This window comes from Salvelinus sp. IW2-2015, linkage group LG15, assembly GCF_002910315.2.
Source record: "Salvelinus sp. IW2-2015 linkage group LG15, ASM291031v2, whole genome shotgun sequence".
Taxonomy (NCBI): Eukaryota; Metazoa; Chordata; class Actinopteri; order Salmoniformes; family Salmonidae; genus Salvelinus; species Salvelinus sp. IW2-2015.
The window spans coordinates 1,982,164-1,999,865 of NC_036855.1; the positions used below are offsets into that span (position 1 = coordinate 1,982,164).

A 17,702-nucleotide genomic window follows, 5' to 3' on the forward strand; every position below is an offset into this window, starting at 1 on the left:
CGTGTGATGGCCCTAATGATGACTATAAAAGGCAGGAGCGCACAGAGCTTTGTCTAATCTGCGGGTGGTGAGCCTCATTATTACTTCTGTCCAGCTGCTAGTTCCTTAACGGCGTGCTCAACTGAGCATTAGCCTGCCCACGCACCAGGCAGGAATTAGAGAAGATCTCGTACTGTACCGACACAGGAACTCTCTAACCCATTCACTCAAATTCATTCACTCCATCACTCACGCTGTAGAATGAGAGAACAACACACACCACACACGCACATTCAAAATCTATTACCTAACCCTAAGCCTTAACCTAACCGCCCCAAAACTAACTACAAAAATGATCCCAACAAGTATACTTAAACACGTCCATCGACAGGCCTGGACACACATCTAGGGACAGATCGGTTGCCACCGCATACTCTGCACACATCGTGCACACACAACAACACACACACACGACCCACACGACACATTGTACACAGCGTAGCGTTCCATACACACAACGGAATGCACCGCTTCGAAGTACACACAGCACAACATGCTGATACCACACAGGAGACGTGTGACAATATAACAGTGAAACACACCCAATGCACAGCTACAATCTGGACAGGTTTTAAGGAAACGATTATGAATGTGCTTGTCGGTAAACAGAATAAGCCTGTTATGATACACACAGACCGTGAGACACACCAGGGTTTCTCGCTTGCACACAGACATCCTCTCGGTTGCGCTGATCTCTCATTATAGTTAGATCGGGAACGAGTGGTCTGTCCCCGTCAGGCGTTATACAGTATAACCACATGTTGACACCAGTACATCGACCTACAGATATATTCCTCCCTCAGTACTGTTCCCATCTGCCCAAGGGAACACACGGTCTAAGAAGTGGTCCCTGTGGTTTCTCTTGATGGTGTCAAAAGAAGCAAATGTCCATAATACTGGGTTTAACCACAACCTCAAGTACTGCATGTGTCCGCAATGGTATGATCTGGGAATGTACTGTCATTCAAAAATCTGTTTAGATTTATTTTAGAACCGTTAACCATGTTTTGTAGAAGCTGTGTGCTGTAATGCATCTCAGAGTGAATAGAGGAACCATCATATTTTTATAAAACAAACACTTCACTGGGTGCATCTCCAGCTCTGGATACATGTAGTGCAGTATATAATGAATAGGGTGCCATTTTGAAGTACAACCAGTACGTGTCAGTTTCCCATGGCAACACMGTAGCTTGATCGTCATGAGAACATGGTTTCGCCTGTATGACTTCCTCTTCTTCCAGAACTCTGATGAGAATGTGTTGTCCAAGCAAACAGTCCCTATCACGTTCCAGCTACACTATGAGCCATTTGTTAATATCATGTCAAAGGGACAGTAAGTTAACTGGAGAGTAGTATAGTATGTATTCCAGAAGCTTCTCAGCATAGGAGCGCTGATCTGGGATCAGTTRTGCCTTTTAGATCATACCAAATATGATTACATGGACGGGGGGGAGGGTGGATCTCATTCTAGATCAACATTCCGACTCTTGATACATATGGCCGATGATAGTTAGTCAGTGGTTATTCTCGGTACAAATAACCACATCAGYGACTGGGTTCAGGCAGTCATGAGATACTACTGAGTCATCAGTTGGTTAGAGCAGAGTGTTGACGAGGATGAACAGTTGGGAATGGCTGTCTACATTTGATTAGAAAACTTTTATTATCTCCCAATTGGGAAATTCATTTGGAATTTACAGCCCACAACATCATTAAAACACAGAATATCGTGACATGTAATATTGTCGTACATATAAATAAACTAAACTTAATTTCTTCCTGCTCTGACAACAACATGCTCTATGAGGTTACAGGCAGTACAACACAAGGTTTTTTGCATACAGTATACACGGAAATGTGGTCTCTTTGAGGTTGTTTATAYCATGGGTGTGTATTTACAGTAACAAAATCAAGGCTTGGGGCACGTGTATAATTTATTTGTTACCACAGTAATTTTCAACAGCGACGTTGTTTAATTGTGTTAAAATGACTTTCTCATGAAGAGCACAAGGAAAAGACAGTTTAAATTGTAACTATGTCAAGAATGTGTTTTCTCTCACCAACCAATGACAACTCATCATTTCTGCCAATTGGGAAATGTTTCTCAAGTGGTAACCCCAGTTATCTCATGGTTCATCGACCATATGGCGAACAGCATTGACTTCAATACTAGAGTGATGCTATTGTGTTTGTGGCTGTGAAACATTCATTGCCACCATTTTATAAGACTGTGCTGTTATTTAATTAAGGCCTTCCAAAATGTTATTTTGTGTTTTTAAAAGCTGTTTCGAATTAGAGCGTTTTCTGTCGGGAATCTAAGTGGTATCATTTCACTTTGTTTGCATGCTGGGTTATCCTATAACTGTGCAGAAGGATTGAGATCCTCAGATGAAATATTGGTGTGTTTTATTATCCATGTGATAATAACCAGAGTCTGACAGTGTGTCTAGCTTGTAGTTGTTCGAAACAAGGAAACAAATGATCTGTGCAATAGCCTCATCATATTCTGGGAGTGTGATTTCATGTGAAACTTTTCTTCAGCAATGAGCGTTATAAGAAGGCGATTACTAAACTAGAGTTTAGTAAACTGAGCAATACATAAATAAAGTCCTCTTTATAGCACATMTTGTTGAAGAAACGTTTCAATTTAAATCACACTGCTAGATCATATAGAGTTTTTTTGGGGGGCACTTTGCACCATTCTTTTAAAATACAAAAATGTCTCTCTTCGCAGGTAGGCCAAGTTTCTATCAAAATGTACTGTATACATTATGAACACATCTCTAACAAATGTGTTGTCGTTGTTTGTTTCAGCTCACGGACCTGGGAAAGGCAGCCAAGGCACGTATCGCAGTGGGCGATGTGGTCCTGTCTATTGATGGCATCAGTACTGATGGAATGAACCACCTGGAAGCTCAGAACAAGATCAAGGCCTGCGCTGGCAACCTCAACCTCAACCTGCAAAGGTAAACACCGAAACAACAATATGGARGGTCACACTGTATTTGGAAAGTCACCCTATAGATGATCTACAGATATTAACAAACTATAATCTGCAAATATCCAACCGCTTGCTAGGTTTACAATCCGCCAGGGTAAGGTCACACACACCTTGAATTGCTTTTATATTTTAGCTCATACTCTTATCCAGAGTGATTAGGATTCAGTGCCTTGCTCAAGGCCACATCGACAGATGTATTACCTAGTCGGCTCGGGGGTTTGGACCAACGACCTTTCGGTTACTGGCCCAATGCTCTTAATCGCTAGGCTACCTGCCGCTCACTTCTTAACAGCACTACTAAGTTACAACACATGTGCTCCCACTGTGCATCATTTTACATCTCGGGAAACAACGCAGGATCCACACGCGACGCACGCACGCACGCACAGACAGACAGACAGACAGACAGACAACAGACAGAAGACAAAGACAGACAGACAGACAGACAGGACAGACAGACAGACAGAACAGACAGACAGACAGACAGACAACAGACAGACAGACAGACACAGACAACCACACACAACACACACGACACACACGACACCACACACACACACAACAGACCACCACACACACACACACAGACACACACACACCACACACACACACCACACACACACACCACACACAGTCAGATGTTCACAGCTATTGTAAAAATGTATCTTAAGTGACTCACGCTATGTTTCTCCCTGAGAAAAGTGAAACAAATCAGCAGATGCGATGCTCTCTGCTTCCTCCATATGGGAATGCTGATGTACACTGAAGTTGAATGTATTGGAGTCCTTGTCTGTGGTCATGTGTTTTTAATTGTTTGTCACTTTGGTCTGGTACATTAGGCCTGTGTGCATGCTAACCAGCTGGGCTGTAAGAACACAGCAAACAGCTTGTATTCCTATTCATACACATTCGTAGATACAACGATAGGAATCTGTGGTCTCTCATCTCTGCATTGGTAGGATCGCCTGTGCTCATTAGAAATTGGATTGAACCCACTGGAGCCTTTTGATGTGTTTTCTTGACTTGTTGTAAGCAATGCCCTTTCAGAACACTAACCAATGACCCCCTATTCCCTTATAGTGCACTACTTGAATCAGAGCCCATTGCACTAATCCCCACAAGAGGAAGAGCAGGTCCTGTGTTTGGGTAATAAAAACAATAAAATAATTAATATAAATTCAATTAAAAGAGATTTCTTCATTCATCACCAATCACAAGAGAGCGAAATAAGCTAGATAATCGATCTGTCTGAAGCTAGTCCACTGCCAGAGGAGAAGTAAAGGAAGATAGAGAAGGGAGTATAAAGATGAGAGAAAGAGAGGTAGAGTACAGAGGCAGAGAGAGAGAGAGAAAAGAGAGAACAGAGGGTAAAGAGAGAAGAGTAAAGAGAGAAGGTAAAAGAGAGGTAAAGAGAGAGAAGAGAAAGAGAGAGAGAGAGAGAGAAGAGAGGGAAGAGAGGAAAAAGAGAGAGAGAGAAGAGAAGAGAGAGAGAGAAGAGAGAGAGAGAGAGAGAGAGAAGAGAAAGGAGAGAGGAGGAAGAGAGAGGAGGGGATAGAGATAGAGGAGAGAGAGAGGAAGAGGAGAGAGAGAGAGAGGTAAAAAGAGAGAGAAAAGTAAAGAGAAGAGAGAGAGAGAGGAGAGAAGAGAGAGAGAGAGGCTGGCTAGGATATCGAGGGAGAGAGAAGAGAGAGAGAGAGAGAGAGCCTGGGTGGAATTTTTGCATCCATATCATTACATAAATTGTTCTTAGAGCCCAGTTGTACTTTTGAAGGGGAATCTGCTAAAGCAATCACAGTATGGCTTATGTGCTTATTACGCTGAGTTGTTGCTGTGATGCAGGAAGTTGCCCCTAGCTACAGATCTAGGATCAGCTTCCCCTCCCCCTATCCTAACCTTAACCAGTAGTGGGGAAATGCTAAACTGAACCAAGATCAGCGTCTAGGGGCATCAATTCGTTTTGGTGGTGTTATGTCACTGGTTATTTTGACGAATCACGATTTTGCGGGGGTGATATTTTCGGGATTAGGTTCTGGGAACCAGGTTTGATCTTCTTTGCTAGCAGATCAAACAGACCAGCTAGGACAGCAATATTTCATTGAGCTTGAATTCATAAATCACTATGCCAGTTTGCATATTCGACTTCATGTTGACTATAGCGAGGACAAGAGGAAAACACATGCATGCTCAAATTGGGACTGGAGGAACAGTAAAGAAAACACATTGTGTTGACTGAGCAGTTTTGGCGCTTAGGAGGCATATCCTCTTGCTCTGTCTCAGCGCTGAAAGATTAAAGAGGTTTGCTTTTGGTCTGATGGGAAAAATAACAGCCRCAGTGTATAACTCAAGGACACATGTACGTGTAAAAAAAAGAAACAAGATCGAAACCTGGCCAATGATCTGTGAGATGGAAGAGACTTGAGTCAACTTCATGCTCCTCGACATCAAGGGAATTCCATACATACACTATGTAGGATTCCACTTAGGAAAGTCAGTCAGTCAGCATGTATAATACAGTAGGATCTAGAATTATTGGCACCCTTGATAAAGATGAGCAAAAATGACTGTATAAAATATACAATACAAATACTGAGCTGTATTATATGATAGAAAAACAACAAAATAAGYATATTATTTTATTCTAATAAAATTGCTCAGAGAAAGAGATTTTGTTTAACCAGTAATAAAAACTCAAAAAGTTACGGGTCAATATTATTGGCTCCCATATTTTCAATACTCCGAATTCTGGAACCCACTACATATGGGGTTACATATCCTGAGTAGACAAAACATTACAAACACCTGCTCTTTCCATGACATAGACTGACCAGGCGAATCCAGGTGAAATCTATGAACTCTTTTTGATGTCAACTGTTAAATCCACTTCATACATTGTRGATGAGGGGAGGAGACRGGTTAAAGAAGGATTTCTAAGCCTTGAGACAATTGAGACATGGATTGTGTATGTGTGCCATTCAGAGCGTGAATGGGCAAGACTAAAGGTTTAAGTGTCTTTGCACGGGGTATGGTARTAGGTGCTAGGTTCACCGGTTTGCGTGAAGAACTGCAATGCAGCTAGGTTTTTCACACTCAACAGTTACCTGTGTGTATCATGAATGGTCCAGCCAACTTTACACAACTGTGGGAAGCATTGGAGTCAACATGGGCCAGCATCCCTGTGGAACCCTTTCGACACCTTGTAGARTCCATGCCCCGAAAATTGAGGCGGTTCTGAGGGCAAAAGGGGGTGCAACTCAATRTTAGGAAGGTGTTCCTAATGTTTTGTGCACTCAATGTACATCTCAAGGATTCATTTGAAAGACAATTGAAGGCTGATGTCTTGCTTCTTTCGTTAGATGTTCTACTTTAAGGCCACAGCCTGACAGAACATTCATTTCAATTAGTTAAATATACCAATTGATTTAGAGGAATATGAATTATAGACTACATTCAATAACTTAAACAGATTAGTAGCACACTTCTCTAACTGTAACTGCTATAGAATGTCTTAGACAGTGACAAACAAGTCCTGATAGATCCACTTAGTAATATGATTGGACTTATGAAACCCCATGCCACATATTTTCTCTTGTGGGTCATTTGTCTTTCCATTGGTCGTATTATTCCAACACTGCCAGCTAGAGAGCCTGTTAACTTCTTAAATGGTGGAAGTTTGTTCTCGATTATTTTATTAGGCTGGAAATGTCGTTGCCAAGTGCCGATCTAATTTAATTGTTCTTCAGTTGGAGAGTTTGTTTTTAAGAAAACTGGTTGAGCGCTAGGCTAGCTGAGAGCTATCAGTTCTTTAGGGGTAGATCCTGATCTATTGGAAACACATGCTGTGATGCGTGCTTCATTAGGTTCCCGAACGGCCATTATTAACATTAACGTCTGTGTGATCGGACGGCCATTGTGGGGAATACATTCTCCACATCTCTTTATTGCTCCAATTAAGGGTAGATTTAGAGTAAGGCCTCGATTTCCTAAAATCCTATTTAAACACGAAGTTGCCTTATCAGAGCTAGCTTTGTGCTTCATGGCATTCCCTGGCAGAAGACGCCGTGGATCGGCCCCTGCTCCATCTGGAGTTTAATGAGTGAACATGTGTAATGGAAAAAAAAACAATATTCTCGTCGGTTACTGTTAGTTTTTACTGCCTCGCTCAGAAAGCCAGTTTTTTTTTTTTTGCGTCTTTGATTTGGGTTTGTTGGCAGATCACAGGAAGAGGACGTAAAAAAATTACAACAATGCTTTCTGTATCTCCTTGCGTTTGAAAAGGAGACACTTTGTTAGTTATTTTCCAACAAAGGCTCTGGTTTGAAAGCAGGTCTGATGAGAGGAGATGAGCTGCAGATGTTAGACATGGTTTAAAAGGTCAAACTGACAGATGTGAGACGGTACGATTGTAACACAGACAATTATTTTTTTACGAGCACCGTATTAAAAACCTTCTTAGATGTTCTTAGATTCATTATATAACTATATATATTTTTGGTGCGGGTCAGGTGTTTTTTAAAATCTTAGATGAATGTGAGGCACAGCTTTTTGACTGGTTTTAGATAAGAAAGCACTGCTGTGCACTGCCTCCCGATTGGCGCATCGGTCTAAGGCACCGCAGCGGTCTAAGGTAGTGGTCTAAGGCACCGCAGCGGTCTAAGGTAGTGGTCTAAGGCACCGCAGCGGTCTAAGGTAGCGGTCTAAGGCACCGCAGCGGTCTAAGGTAGTGGTCTAAGGCACCGCAGCGGTCTAAGGTAGTGGTCTAAGGCACCGCAGCGGTCTAAGGTAGTGGTCTAAGGCACCGCAGCGGTCTAAGGCAGCGGTCTAAGGTAGTGGTCTAAGGCACCGCAGCGGTCTAAGGCACNGCAGCGGTCTAAGGTAGTGGTCTAAGGCACCGCAGCGGTCTAAGGCACCGCAGCGGTCTAAGGCACTGCATCGTAGTGTTGTGGCATTACTACAGCCTGTGGTTCGATCCTGGGCTGTGTCATTACCAGCCGTGACCGGGAGTCCCATTGGGCAGTGCACAATTGGCCCCGCGTCGTCCGGGTTAGGGGAGAGTTTGGCCGGGGGGGGCTTTACTTGGCTCATCGTGGTCTAGCGACTCCTTGTGGCGGGCCGGGCGCCTGCAGGCTGACTTCGGTCGTCAGTTGAACAGGGTTTCCTCTGACACATTGGTGCAGCTGGCTTCCATGTTAAGAAGCCCGCGTCTGGTGGATCATGTTTCAGAGGATGCATAACTCCACCTTCGCCTTTCCTGAGCCCGTTGGGGAGTTGCAGCGATGCAGCGATGAGACAAGATTGTAATCACAAAAGGGGAAAGGGGGGGTAAAAAAAAGTACATTGCTGCTATATTGGTCCACGTTTCATTAGATTGTTTCACACTCACAATGATCATACTTGCTCATATTTTATAGAGAAACTGGACTCTCATGGGGACAAATCCTATTTTTCACTGAACTTACTCATGCATTGAAGTCAATGGAAGACTAASTGAAAATTCGACTTGCCCCATGGAATGTAGGACTATTGATAGTGAATAACGTTGCACGTCTTAGTTGTTGGTATTTTCTCTCAGTTTGAAGATGGCTGTCACATTGCAGGGATTTAGTAATGCAATACCGATAACTTTGAATTAACTTTGTGTGTCATGTCAACCGTCTGAAAAATGTAAKCATGTAAATTGGTTTTAATGGTGCAAAGTGGTATCAAATCAAATCAAATCCAACTTTATTTAAGTTGGATTTAAGTGTAGACCTTACCGTGAAATGCTTACTTACAAGCCCTTAACCAACAGTGCAGTTCAAGAAGAGTTAAGAAAATATTTATCAAATAAACTAAAGTAAAAAGTAATTAAAAGTAACACAATAATATAACGAGGCCAAATACAGGGGGTACCGGTACCGAGTCAGTGTGCGGGGGTACAGGTTAGAGGTAATTTGTACATAATTAACAGTGAGTAGCAGCAGTGTACAAACAAATGGGGGGGCAATGTAATAGTCCGGTGGCCATTTGATTAGTTGTTCAGCAGTATTATGGCTTGGGGGTAGAAGCTGTTAACAAGCTTTTGGGCTTTGAGTTGGGGCTCCGGTAACGCTTGCTGTGCGGCAGCAGAGAAAACAGTCTATGACTTGTGTGACTGGAGTCTCTGACATTTTTATGGGCTTTCCTCTGACTACGCCTATTATATAGGTCCTGGATGGCAGGAAGCTTGGCCCCAGTGATGTACTGGGCCGTACGCACTACCCTCTGCAGCGCATTTCGGTCCGATGCCCGAGATGTTGCCATACTAGGCGGTAATGCAACAGGTCAGGATACTCTCGATGGTGTAGCTGTAGAACTTTTTGAGGATCTGGGGACCCATGACAAATCTTTTCAGTCTCCTGAGGGGGAAAATGTTTTGTCGTGCCCTCTTCACGACTGTCTTTGTGTGTTTGGACCATGTTAGATCGTTGGTGATGTGGACACCAAGGAACTTGAAACTCTCGACTTGCTCCACTACAGCCCCGTTGATGTTAATGGGGGCCTGTTCAGCCCCCCTTTCCTGTAGTCCACGATCAGCTCCTTTGTCTTGCTCACATTGAGGGAGAGGTTGTCCTGGCACCACACTGCTAGTTTTCTGACCTCCTCCCTATAGGCTGTCTCATCGTTGTCGTTGATCAGGCATACCAGTGTTGTGTCATCAGCAAACCTAATGTTGGTGTTGGAGTCGTATTTGGCCGTGCAGTCATGGGTGACAGGGAGTACAGGAGGGGACTAAGTACACACCCCTGAGGGGCCCCAGTGTTGAGGATCAGCGTGGCAGACATGTTGTTGCCTACCCTTACCACCTGGGGGCAGCCCGTCAGGAAGACCAGGATCCAGTTGCAGAGGGAGGTGTTTAGTCCCAGGGTCCTCACTATGTGAAAGAGTTCCTCTCCCATTTCTGCTGTCTTGCCGGTCACGCTCAGGTTTATCAACTTTGGGAAAACGTCCATCTGTAGACTGAGAGAAGTTATGCAATCAAACAAAACATGATCACTGTAATGGTCTTTTGCTTGGATAGTCCTTAGTTCAAGATGGGCTCTAAACCCATTGGATTGTCACCTACTGTTAGTCTTCACACACAGAGCCGGTGCTGCTAACGGCAACCATTAGCTTTTATTAACCTCCTACTGTCAGGCTGCTCAGCCGCCATCTCACTATGCCGTTTTACCCTCAATTACCCTGTACTCATCTCAGCTCACTGAGAGAAGGGATGGACGAGAAAGAGCGAGGCGCGGAGAGAAGGGAGAGAGAGAGAAAACGTTTGTGTGTGTGTGCGAGCCAGAGAGCAGGAGAGCGAGAGAGTGACATTTAAAGAGCCAGAGCCTCCGATAAACGAGAGCGAGAAAACGCTGCTCCTTTGCAAAAACAATGGACGATTAAATATCAATGTGCTACGTTAACATTCACAAGCTTCCATAAAGTTTTACGGGCAGCTATGGGCAGCTGGGGAAATTGAATCGATTCACTAATGAATAATATTTCCATTCCCTTATTTAGATTTCAGTTTGATAAGGCTAGTAAAAMGGGTAAGATCTTGTCAGTTAGGCTAGTTCAGAAAGGGACCATAACAAACACATGGAGCTCTGCTGTATATCAACCCGTCATCGTCCAATGACTGTCAGATGGTCAGTTGTTTGGATTGCTCAGTCTCGTACGGACACAAAACAGTCCCAGATATGCTTGGAGGTTCATGGGAAGACCGGGATGTCAGTGTTATTGGGAAGGAAAGTTGGAAAAGAATGATGGAAAGGGAGGAAATAGATATTCCATTCAGAAACAATGTTTCCTAGTTCATACTCTATTTCCCATTTTKAATTATTGTGTCTATAAAGTGTTCATTGGCACTGTTGTCAAATGTTTAATCTCTTTCAACAGAACAGGCTTTGTGTATTGCTGTTATTATCCTATACGTTTACTGGCCAATATGGGGAGAAATACCTCGTTTCCCAAAGAGGGTTCAATTAGAAACCTATTCTCCCTAATTACATTATTTCTTTTGTTCCGGTAAATGGCAGTGGTCGTGCCTTGTGGGCGTTGCCCACTCTCGGTGTGTGTGTGTGTGTGTGTGTGTGTGTGTGTGTGTGTGTGTGGTTGTTTTTGTGTGTGTGTGTGTGTGTGTGTGTGTGTGTGTGTGTGTGTGTGTGTGTGTGTGTGTTGTGTGTGTGTGTGTGTGTGTGTGTGTGTGTGTGTGTGTGTGTGTGTGTGTGTGTGTGTGTGTGTGTGTGTGTGTGTATGAGGTGTTTAGTAGGTAACACATGCTGCTTCTTACAGGCACTCCAGCTTGATTGCCTCCACACACACACACACACACACCACCACACACCACACACACCACACACCACACACACCACCACACATCACACACACACACACACAAGCACTCAGACTCAGATTAAAAACCTTTTGTGTTGCAGAGTTAATTGCTCCCATAGTTCCTGTTCCGTTATCAGTGTTCACATCTCTCCTGCTGAAAAGACCGTTAGAGAATAATTGCACTGTTTGATAAGCCTCCTTTGTGACTGAGCCCACAGTGGAACAGTAGATCAACACAAACACAGCCAAGTAGAAAGCCAAATGGATACTAGGTCCTGATAAGTCATAAACATGCATAAACATAAACACATTTAGCTTGATTTATGCTTTATTTTCAATCTTATAAAAAACAAGGTTCTGCTGTAATATTGATCTTGATACGGAAAACACCACACACAAAGAGGCACATCATGTTTCCACATAGCAGTTTGACTAGAGAAAGCCCTTTATGTCCCGAGTAGTTCCGTGCACCACAAGTGCTACAGGCTTGTGGGGTGAAGTTTCCCCTTTCAAGTTTCATGTTTTATTAGTCGTATGTACGAGACATGGCATACACCGTCCAACGAAATGCTTACTTGCAGCTTCCTTCTGGACAATGCAACAACAATAAGACACTAATAAAATATAAGAATGCCAAAGTAAAGTAATGTGTCTCAAGAGAATAGAATACACATTTTAGCTTAAGTATAATACAGGAAGGCACAATTTATAGTCCAATATTTACAAAGCTTTTGGGGAAGGGAGGATTGGGGGGGGGCCAAGTGTTTAAATTGTGCAGTATTTAGTATTCATAATAAGAGTCTGGTAGCAGCAGTTGTGATGTGTGTGTGTAGCATGAACTGTACTTTATATGTGTGTCTGTGTGGGTGTGTGTGTCTGTGTGGCTCAGGGGGTGTCATGGGACACCATGGTTGAGGGTTGGGGCTCATGGGGTGTCATGGTTGAGGGTTAGGGGGTATTGTGGGTGAGGGTTGGGGTATCATGGTTGAGTGTTGGGGTCGGGGGTATCATGGGTGAGAGTTGGGGTATCATGGTTGAGGGTTGGGGTCGGGGGTATCATGGTTGAGGGTTGGGGTCGGGGGTATCATGAGTGAGGGTTGGGGCTCAGGGGGTATCATGGTTGAGGGTTGGGGTCGGGGGTATCATGGGTGAGGGTTGGGGTCGGGGGTATCATGAGTGAGGGTTGGGGTCGGGGTTATCATGAGTGAGGGTTGGGGTCGGGGTTATCATGAGTGAGGGTTGGGGTATCATGGTTGAGGTCTGGGGTTTCATGTGTGAGGGTTGGGGGTTGGGGTTGGGATATATTTGTTGAAGTGGTGTACCCTGAATAGAGATGCTCTGAGGTGGTGCTGTGCGATTTATATACACAGTGACTCATATCCACGTGGGCAGCAGTGAGGGAGTAGCCCCGACCAACCGCCTCAGACCGGTTCTGATCTCTGATTAGTTGCTAATAAAACCTTGGCTTGGCATCGAAGAGGAGCCTGAGGAGACTCCTCCGGTAACACTTGACTTGAACCTTCGTAACTTAACACCGGCTGGCAGTCTATGATAAATGATCTAACAATGTCGTGACACAAACGTAAATATAGGCTTAGCTAGACAGCAAACAAGATCGCCTTTTCTTCTTCTTAGAATTTGTCATAATCAGTCGTAGTCATTTCCTATGACATCCATTTTATCATGGTTTCATGTGCTTATAACAGACAGTTCAAGTAACAATGGATTGCTCCTCTGGGATAAATATATATATATTTTTCAAGTCAATTTATTGAATTGAGGTCAAGTAAGGAGTCTTCTGGCTGCAGAATATAACAGCTCTGTGTAAATTTCCAAATTTACGGGGCCTGGCCGACCTTACCGTACCCTACCGTACYCTACCGTACCCTACCGTACCCTACCGTACCCTACCGCACCTCCTTGCCTATCCAAATAAAATATAAATATTGATCATTTATTTGCCATAGACGCGAGCCGACAAAAAGACACAGCAATCTTAGTTAAAGCATTCGAGAGAGCAAAACAGCGCCCCTCAGTATGTGTAGCACATCTATTTGATGCTGTCTGGACCAAAAGAGTATGGCATGCTATTTCTGTCCAGACAGCATCAGAGATACATGGGCTACATATAGAGGGGCGATGTGTCACACGCTTGGATGCTTTCTCTGATGATACAGGTTTAGCAGAGAGGAAGAGGCGAAGCGAGAGCGCTCACTCTCCCCGAACTCTGTCCGAAATAAGCCCAATGTGTTTCTATGGGAATAATATGCAGACCTAAGCTTGTCGCGTGCCTTCCCGCCTTTGGGACAAAGACTCCCATTGTTAGGGAGGAGACATGAGCATCTCGTCATTATATACAAATCTCTTGTTTCAGCCTCTTGCGAATTGGAAAGAAAAAGTTTGGGGGGTGCAYTGTTAGGTTGCTGGATTGCCCTAAAGTAAATAGATATTTCTCTAAATTATATAATTACTCCTGTCTAAATAAAGTCCTTCAAAATACTTCACCAGGGAGCATGTCTTAGCCACAGAGGATCGTTAGCTTCTTTTAAAAAATAGCTGTGAATTCTTTTAAATCACAACTGCGTAGGCCTACAGTATGCATATTTGGGAAGCCCACAATTTGGGTAGTGGGCGTTGTGATAGGTCTAGCTGATTGAGTTGTGGGATGTCAGTGATCTAAAATATGTGTGAAGATAATGTGTCTTGGGTATCATTTTAAATGTTGCATCAAGAAGAAGGGGAGGGGTGACAAAGATATTGTCACGATCGCTGTCGTCGTGGAAATGACCGGACCAAGGTGCAACATGGTGAGCGTACATTTMTTTTATTGATAAATGTCGCCAAACAAAACARAGAACAAGGAAACAAMCGTGAAGCTTACTTTGGCTATAATGCCACTAACAAAGACAACTACMCACAAATACCAGAGGAAAACAGACTGCCTAAGTATGATTCCCAATCAGAGACAACGATAGACAGCTGTCCCTGATTGAGAACCATACCCGGCCAAAACATAGAAACAAAGAACATACAGTTTCCCACCCGAGTCACACCCTGACCAACCAAACATAGAGAATGAAAAGATCTCTACGGTCAGGGCGTGACAGATATGATGCGTCTCTCTCCAGAATGCATGCATACTGTATGTAAGAAAGAGCCCATTTGGTAAAGTCTGATTTCTGATTGTCTTAACTCACCACGTTCATCACTTCTCAGTATKGTTTTCTTCACCTCACACAAGTCAACAAAGTCTTTTATAATTGTTTCATCCATTGTTATAGTTCCTCAGTATTTGAAAAATCTTTCCAACACTCCCGGCCTTGATAATCACCAAACTTCAGTGTGAAAGAGCAAAATATCATGATGATCCCATATATTTAATTACACAAGTGAGTTAATGACAAATTCTTATTTACAATGACGGTCTACCCTGGCCAAACCTGGACGACGCTGGGACAATTGTGCGCMGACCTATGRGTTTCACAATCACAGCCGGATGTGATTCAGCCTGGATTAGAACCAGGTACTGTAGTGACRCCTCTTGCACTATGATGCAGTGCCTTAGACCACCGGGTCACTCGGAAGCCCRTATATCAGTGGTGGAGCTGTTGCTGTTTATATTCAGAACCATTTTCCTGTAAAGCTTAGAGAGGATCTCATGTTAAACACGGTTGAAGTAATATGGCTACAGGTTCATGTGCCTCACCTAAAGCCCATTCTTATGGGAAGCTGTTATAGACCACTAACAGTGCTAACAGTCAGTATCTGGATAACATGTGTGAAATGCTTGATAATGTATGTGATATCAACAGAGAGGTATATTTTCGGGGTGATTTAAATATTGACTGGCTTTCATCAAGCTGCCCACTCAAGAAAAATCTTAAAATTGTAACCAGTGCCTGCAACCTGGTTCAGGTTATCAGTCAACCTACTGTACCAGGGTAGTTACAAACAGCACAGGAATGAAATCSTCAACATGTATTGATCACATCTTTACTAATGCTGCAGAAATTAGCTTGAAAGCAGTATTCAAACCCATCGGATGTAGTGATCACAATATAGTAGCCATATCTAGGAAAACCAAAGTTCCAAAGGCTGGGCCTAATATAGTGTATACGAGTTCATACAATATGTTTTGTAGTGATTCCTATGTTGATGATGTAAATAATATTTGCTGTTCTGTGGTGTGTAATGAGGAGCAACCAGACGCTGCACTTGACACATTTCTGAAATTGCTTTTTCCAGTTACTAATAAGCATGCACCCATTAAGAAAATGACTGTTAAAAACTGTTAAATCCCTGTGGCTCGTAAGGAATTGAAAAATGATATGGTTGAGAGGGATGAGGCAAAAGGAATGCGAGATAAGTCTGGCTGCACAACCGATTGGCAAACGTATTGCAAATTGAGAAATCATGTGACTAAACTGAATAAAAAGAAGAAGAAACGACACTATGAAACAAAGATAAATTGCATAAAAATTATAGTAAAAAGTTTTGGAGCACCTTAAATGACATTTTGGAAAAATAGGCAAACTCAGCTCCATCATTCATTGAATCAGATGACTAATTCATTATAAAACCGACTGATATTGCCAACTACTTTAATGATTTTTTAATTGGCAAGATTAGCAAACTTAGGCATGACATGCCAGCAACAGACGTTGACACTAAACATCCAAGTATACATGCCATGGCTTTGAGTAAAGCCAGTGTGTCTATGTATGTGGATGACTCAACACTATACATGTCAGCTACTACAGTGACTAAAATGACTGCAACACTTAACAAAGAGATGCAGTTAGTTTCAGAGTGGGTGGCAAGAAATAAGTTAGTCCTAAATATTTCTAAAACTAAAAGCATTGTATTTGGCACAAATCATTCACTAGACCCTAAACCTCAACTACATCTTGTAATAAATAATGTGGAAATTGAGCATGTTGAGGTGACTTAACTGCTTGAAGTAACCCTGGATTGTAAACTGTCATGGCCAAAACAGATACAAATACAACTTATGGAACAGCGGGGACTGTGAAGCAACACAAACATAGGCACAGACACATGCATACACACACACGATATCAAACGCACTACACAAACACGTACACATGGATTTTGTGTTGTAGATATGTGGTAGTGGTGGAGTAGTGGCCTGAGAGCACAAAGTGTGCTGTGAAATCTGTAATGTATTGTAATGTTTTTAAAATTGTATAGAACTGCCATAATTTTGCTGGACCCCAGGAAGAGTAGTTGCTTTCTTGGCAGGAACTAATGGGGATCCATAATAAACCCCAGGAAGAGTAACTGCTGCCTAGGGGAACTAATGGGGATCATATAAACCCCAGGAAGAGTAGCTGCTGCCTTGGTAGGAACTAATGGGGATACATAATAAAACCCCAGGAAAGTAAACTGCTTTCTTGGCAGGAACTAATGGGGATACATAATAAACCCCTGTCACGCCCTGACCATAGATATCCTTTTATTCTCCATGTTGGTTAGGTCGGGGTGTGACTAGGGTGGGTTACCTAGGTTATTATTTGTCTATGTTGGCCTGGTATGGTTCCCAATCAGAGGCAGCCGTTTATCGTTGTCTCTGATTGGGGATCATATTTAGGCAGCCTTTTGCCATTGGGTTTTTGTGGGATCTTGTTTGTTTGTGTGTAGTTGCCAGTGTGCACTGCATTTGACTTCACGTTTCGTTTTGTATTTGTTTTGGTGAGTTTCTTTAATTAAACATGTGGAACTCTACGCACGCTGCGCCTTGTTCCGTTAATTCTACAAACGACCGTGACACCCCAGGAAGAGTAGCTGCTGCCTTGACAGCAACTAATGGGGATACATAATAAATACAAAAATACAAATATCTAGTGGAAACGTCATAAAAAACAGCTGTCGCTGGAAACTCTGAGGGCCCGGAATAGGCTAGTTGATACAATGTTGCAAGTTCCATAGCGACAGCTTCGGGCCGGACCCAGTGATGATTTGATACAATATACAGTAGCTCAGGTCAAGACCGATAGAAAGGGATGTAGACAGGCAGAGTAGAGAGATGAATGTGATTGAAAGAACCAGAATTTTCATCAGGATATTTTCTACTGTTTTTATTTGTCGGCTTCAGGCCTATGTATTTTACGTAGTTGATGACGGAAGTTGTAGGCCTACTGCTCTGATTTCTTTAGCCGCCAATGGATCACAGTGTATTAACGTGTCCATATGGCAGAGGCTGGTGCTCTCGTCATAGATACATTTTTACTTCAGACTTTGATGATAAACCACGTGACAATTCTTTTGACAAACAAAAACGTTATTATTGAAATTAAACTGTTCCACAAAA

General features: G+C 43.0%; 1 protein-coding gene across 1 annotated transcript in view; it reads left to right on the forward strand.

The window, feature by feature from the left end:
- The first annotated feature begins 501 nt into the window (after positions 1-501).
- pdlim5a (PDZ and LIM domain 5a) overlaps positions 502-17,702 on the forward strand; it is an 88,147-nt gene continuing 70,946 nt past the window's right edge. The window contains 2 exon segments of the mRNA XM_070446860.1: positions 502-516; positions 2,854-3,005. Of these exon segments, the coding sequence (XP_070302961.1) occupies positions 502-516; positions 2,854-3,005 (167 nt within the window).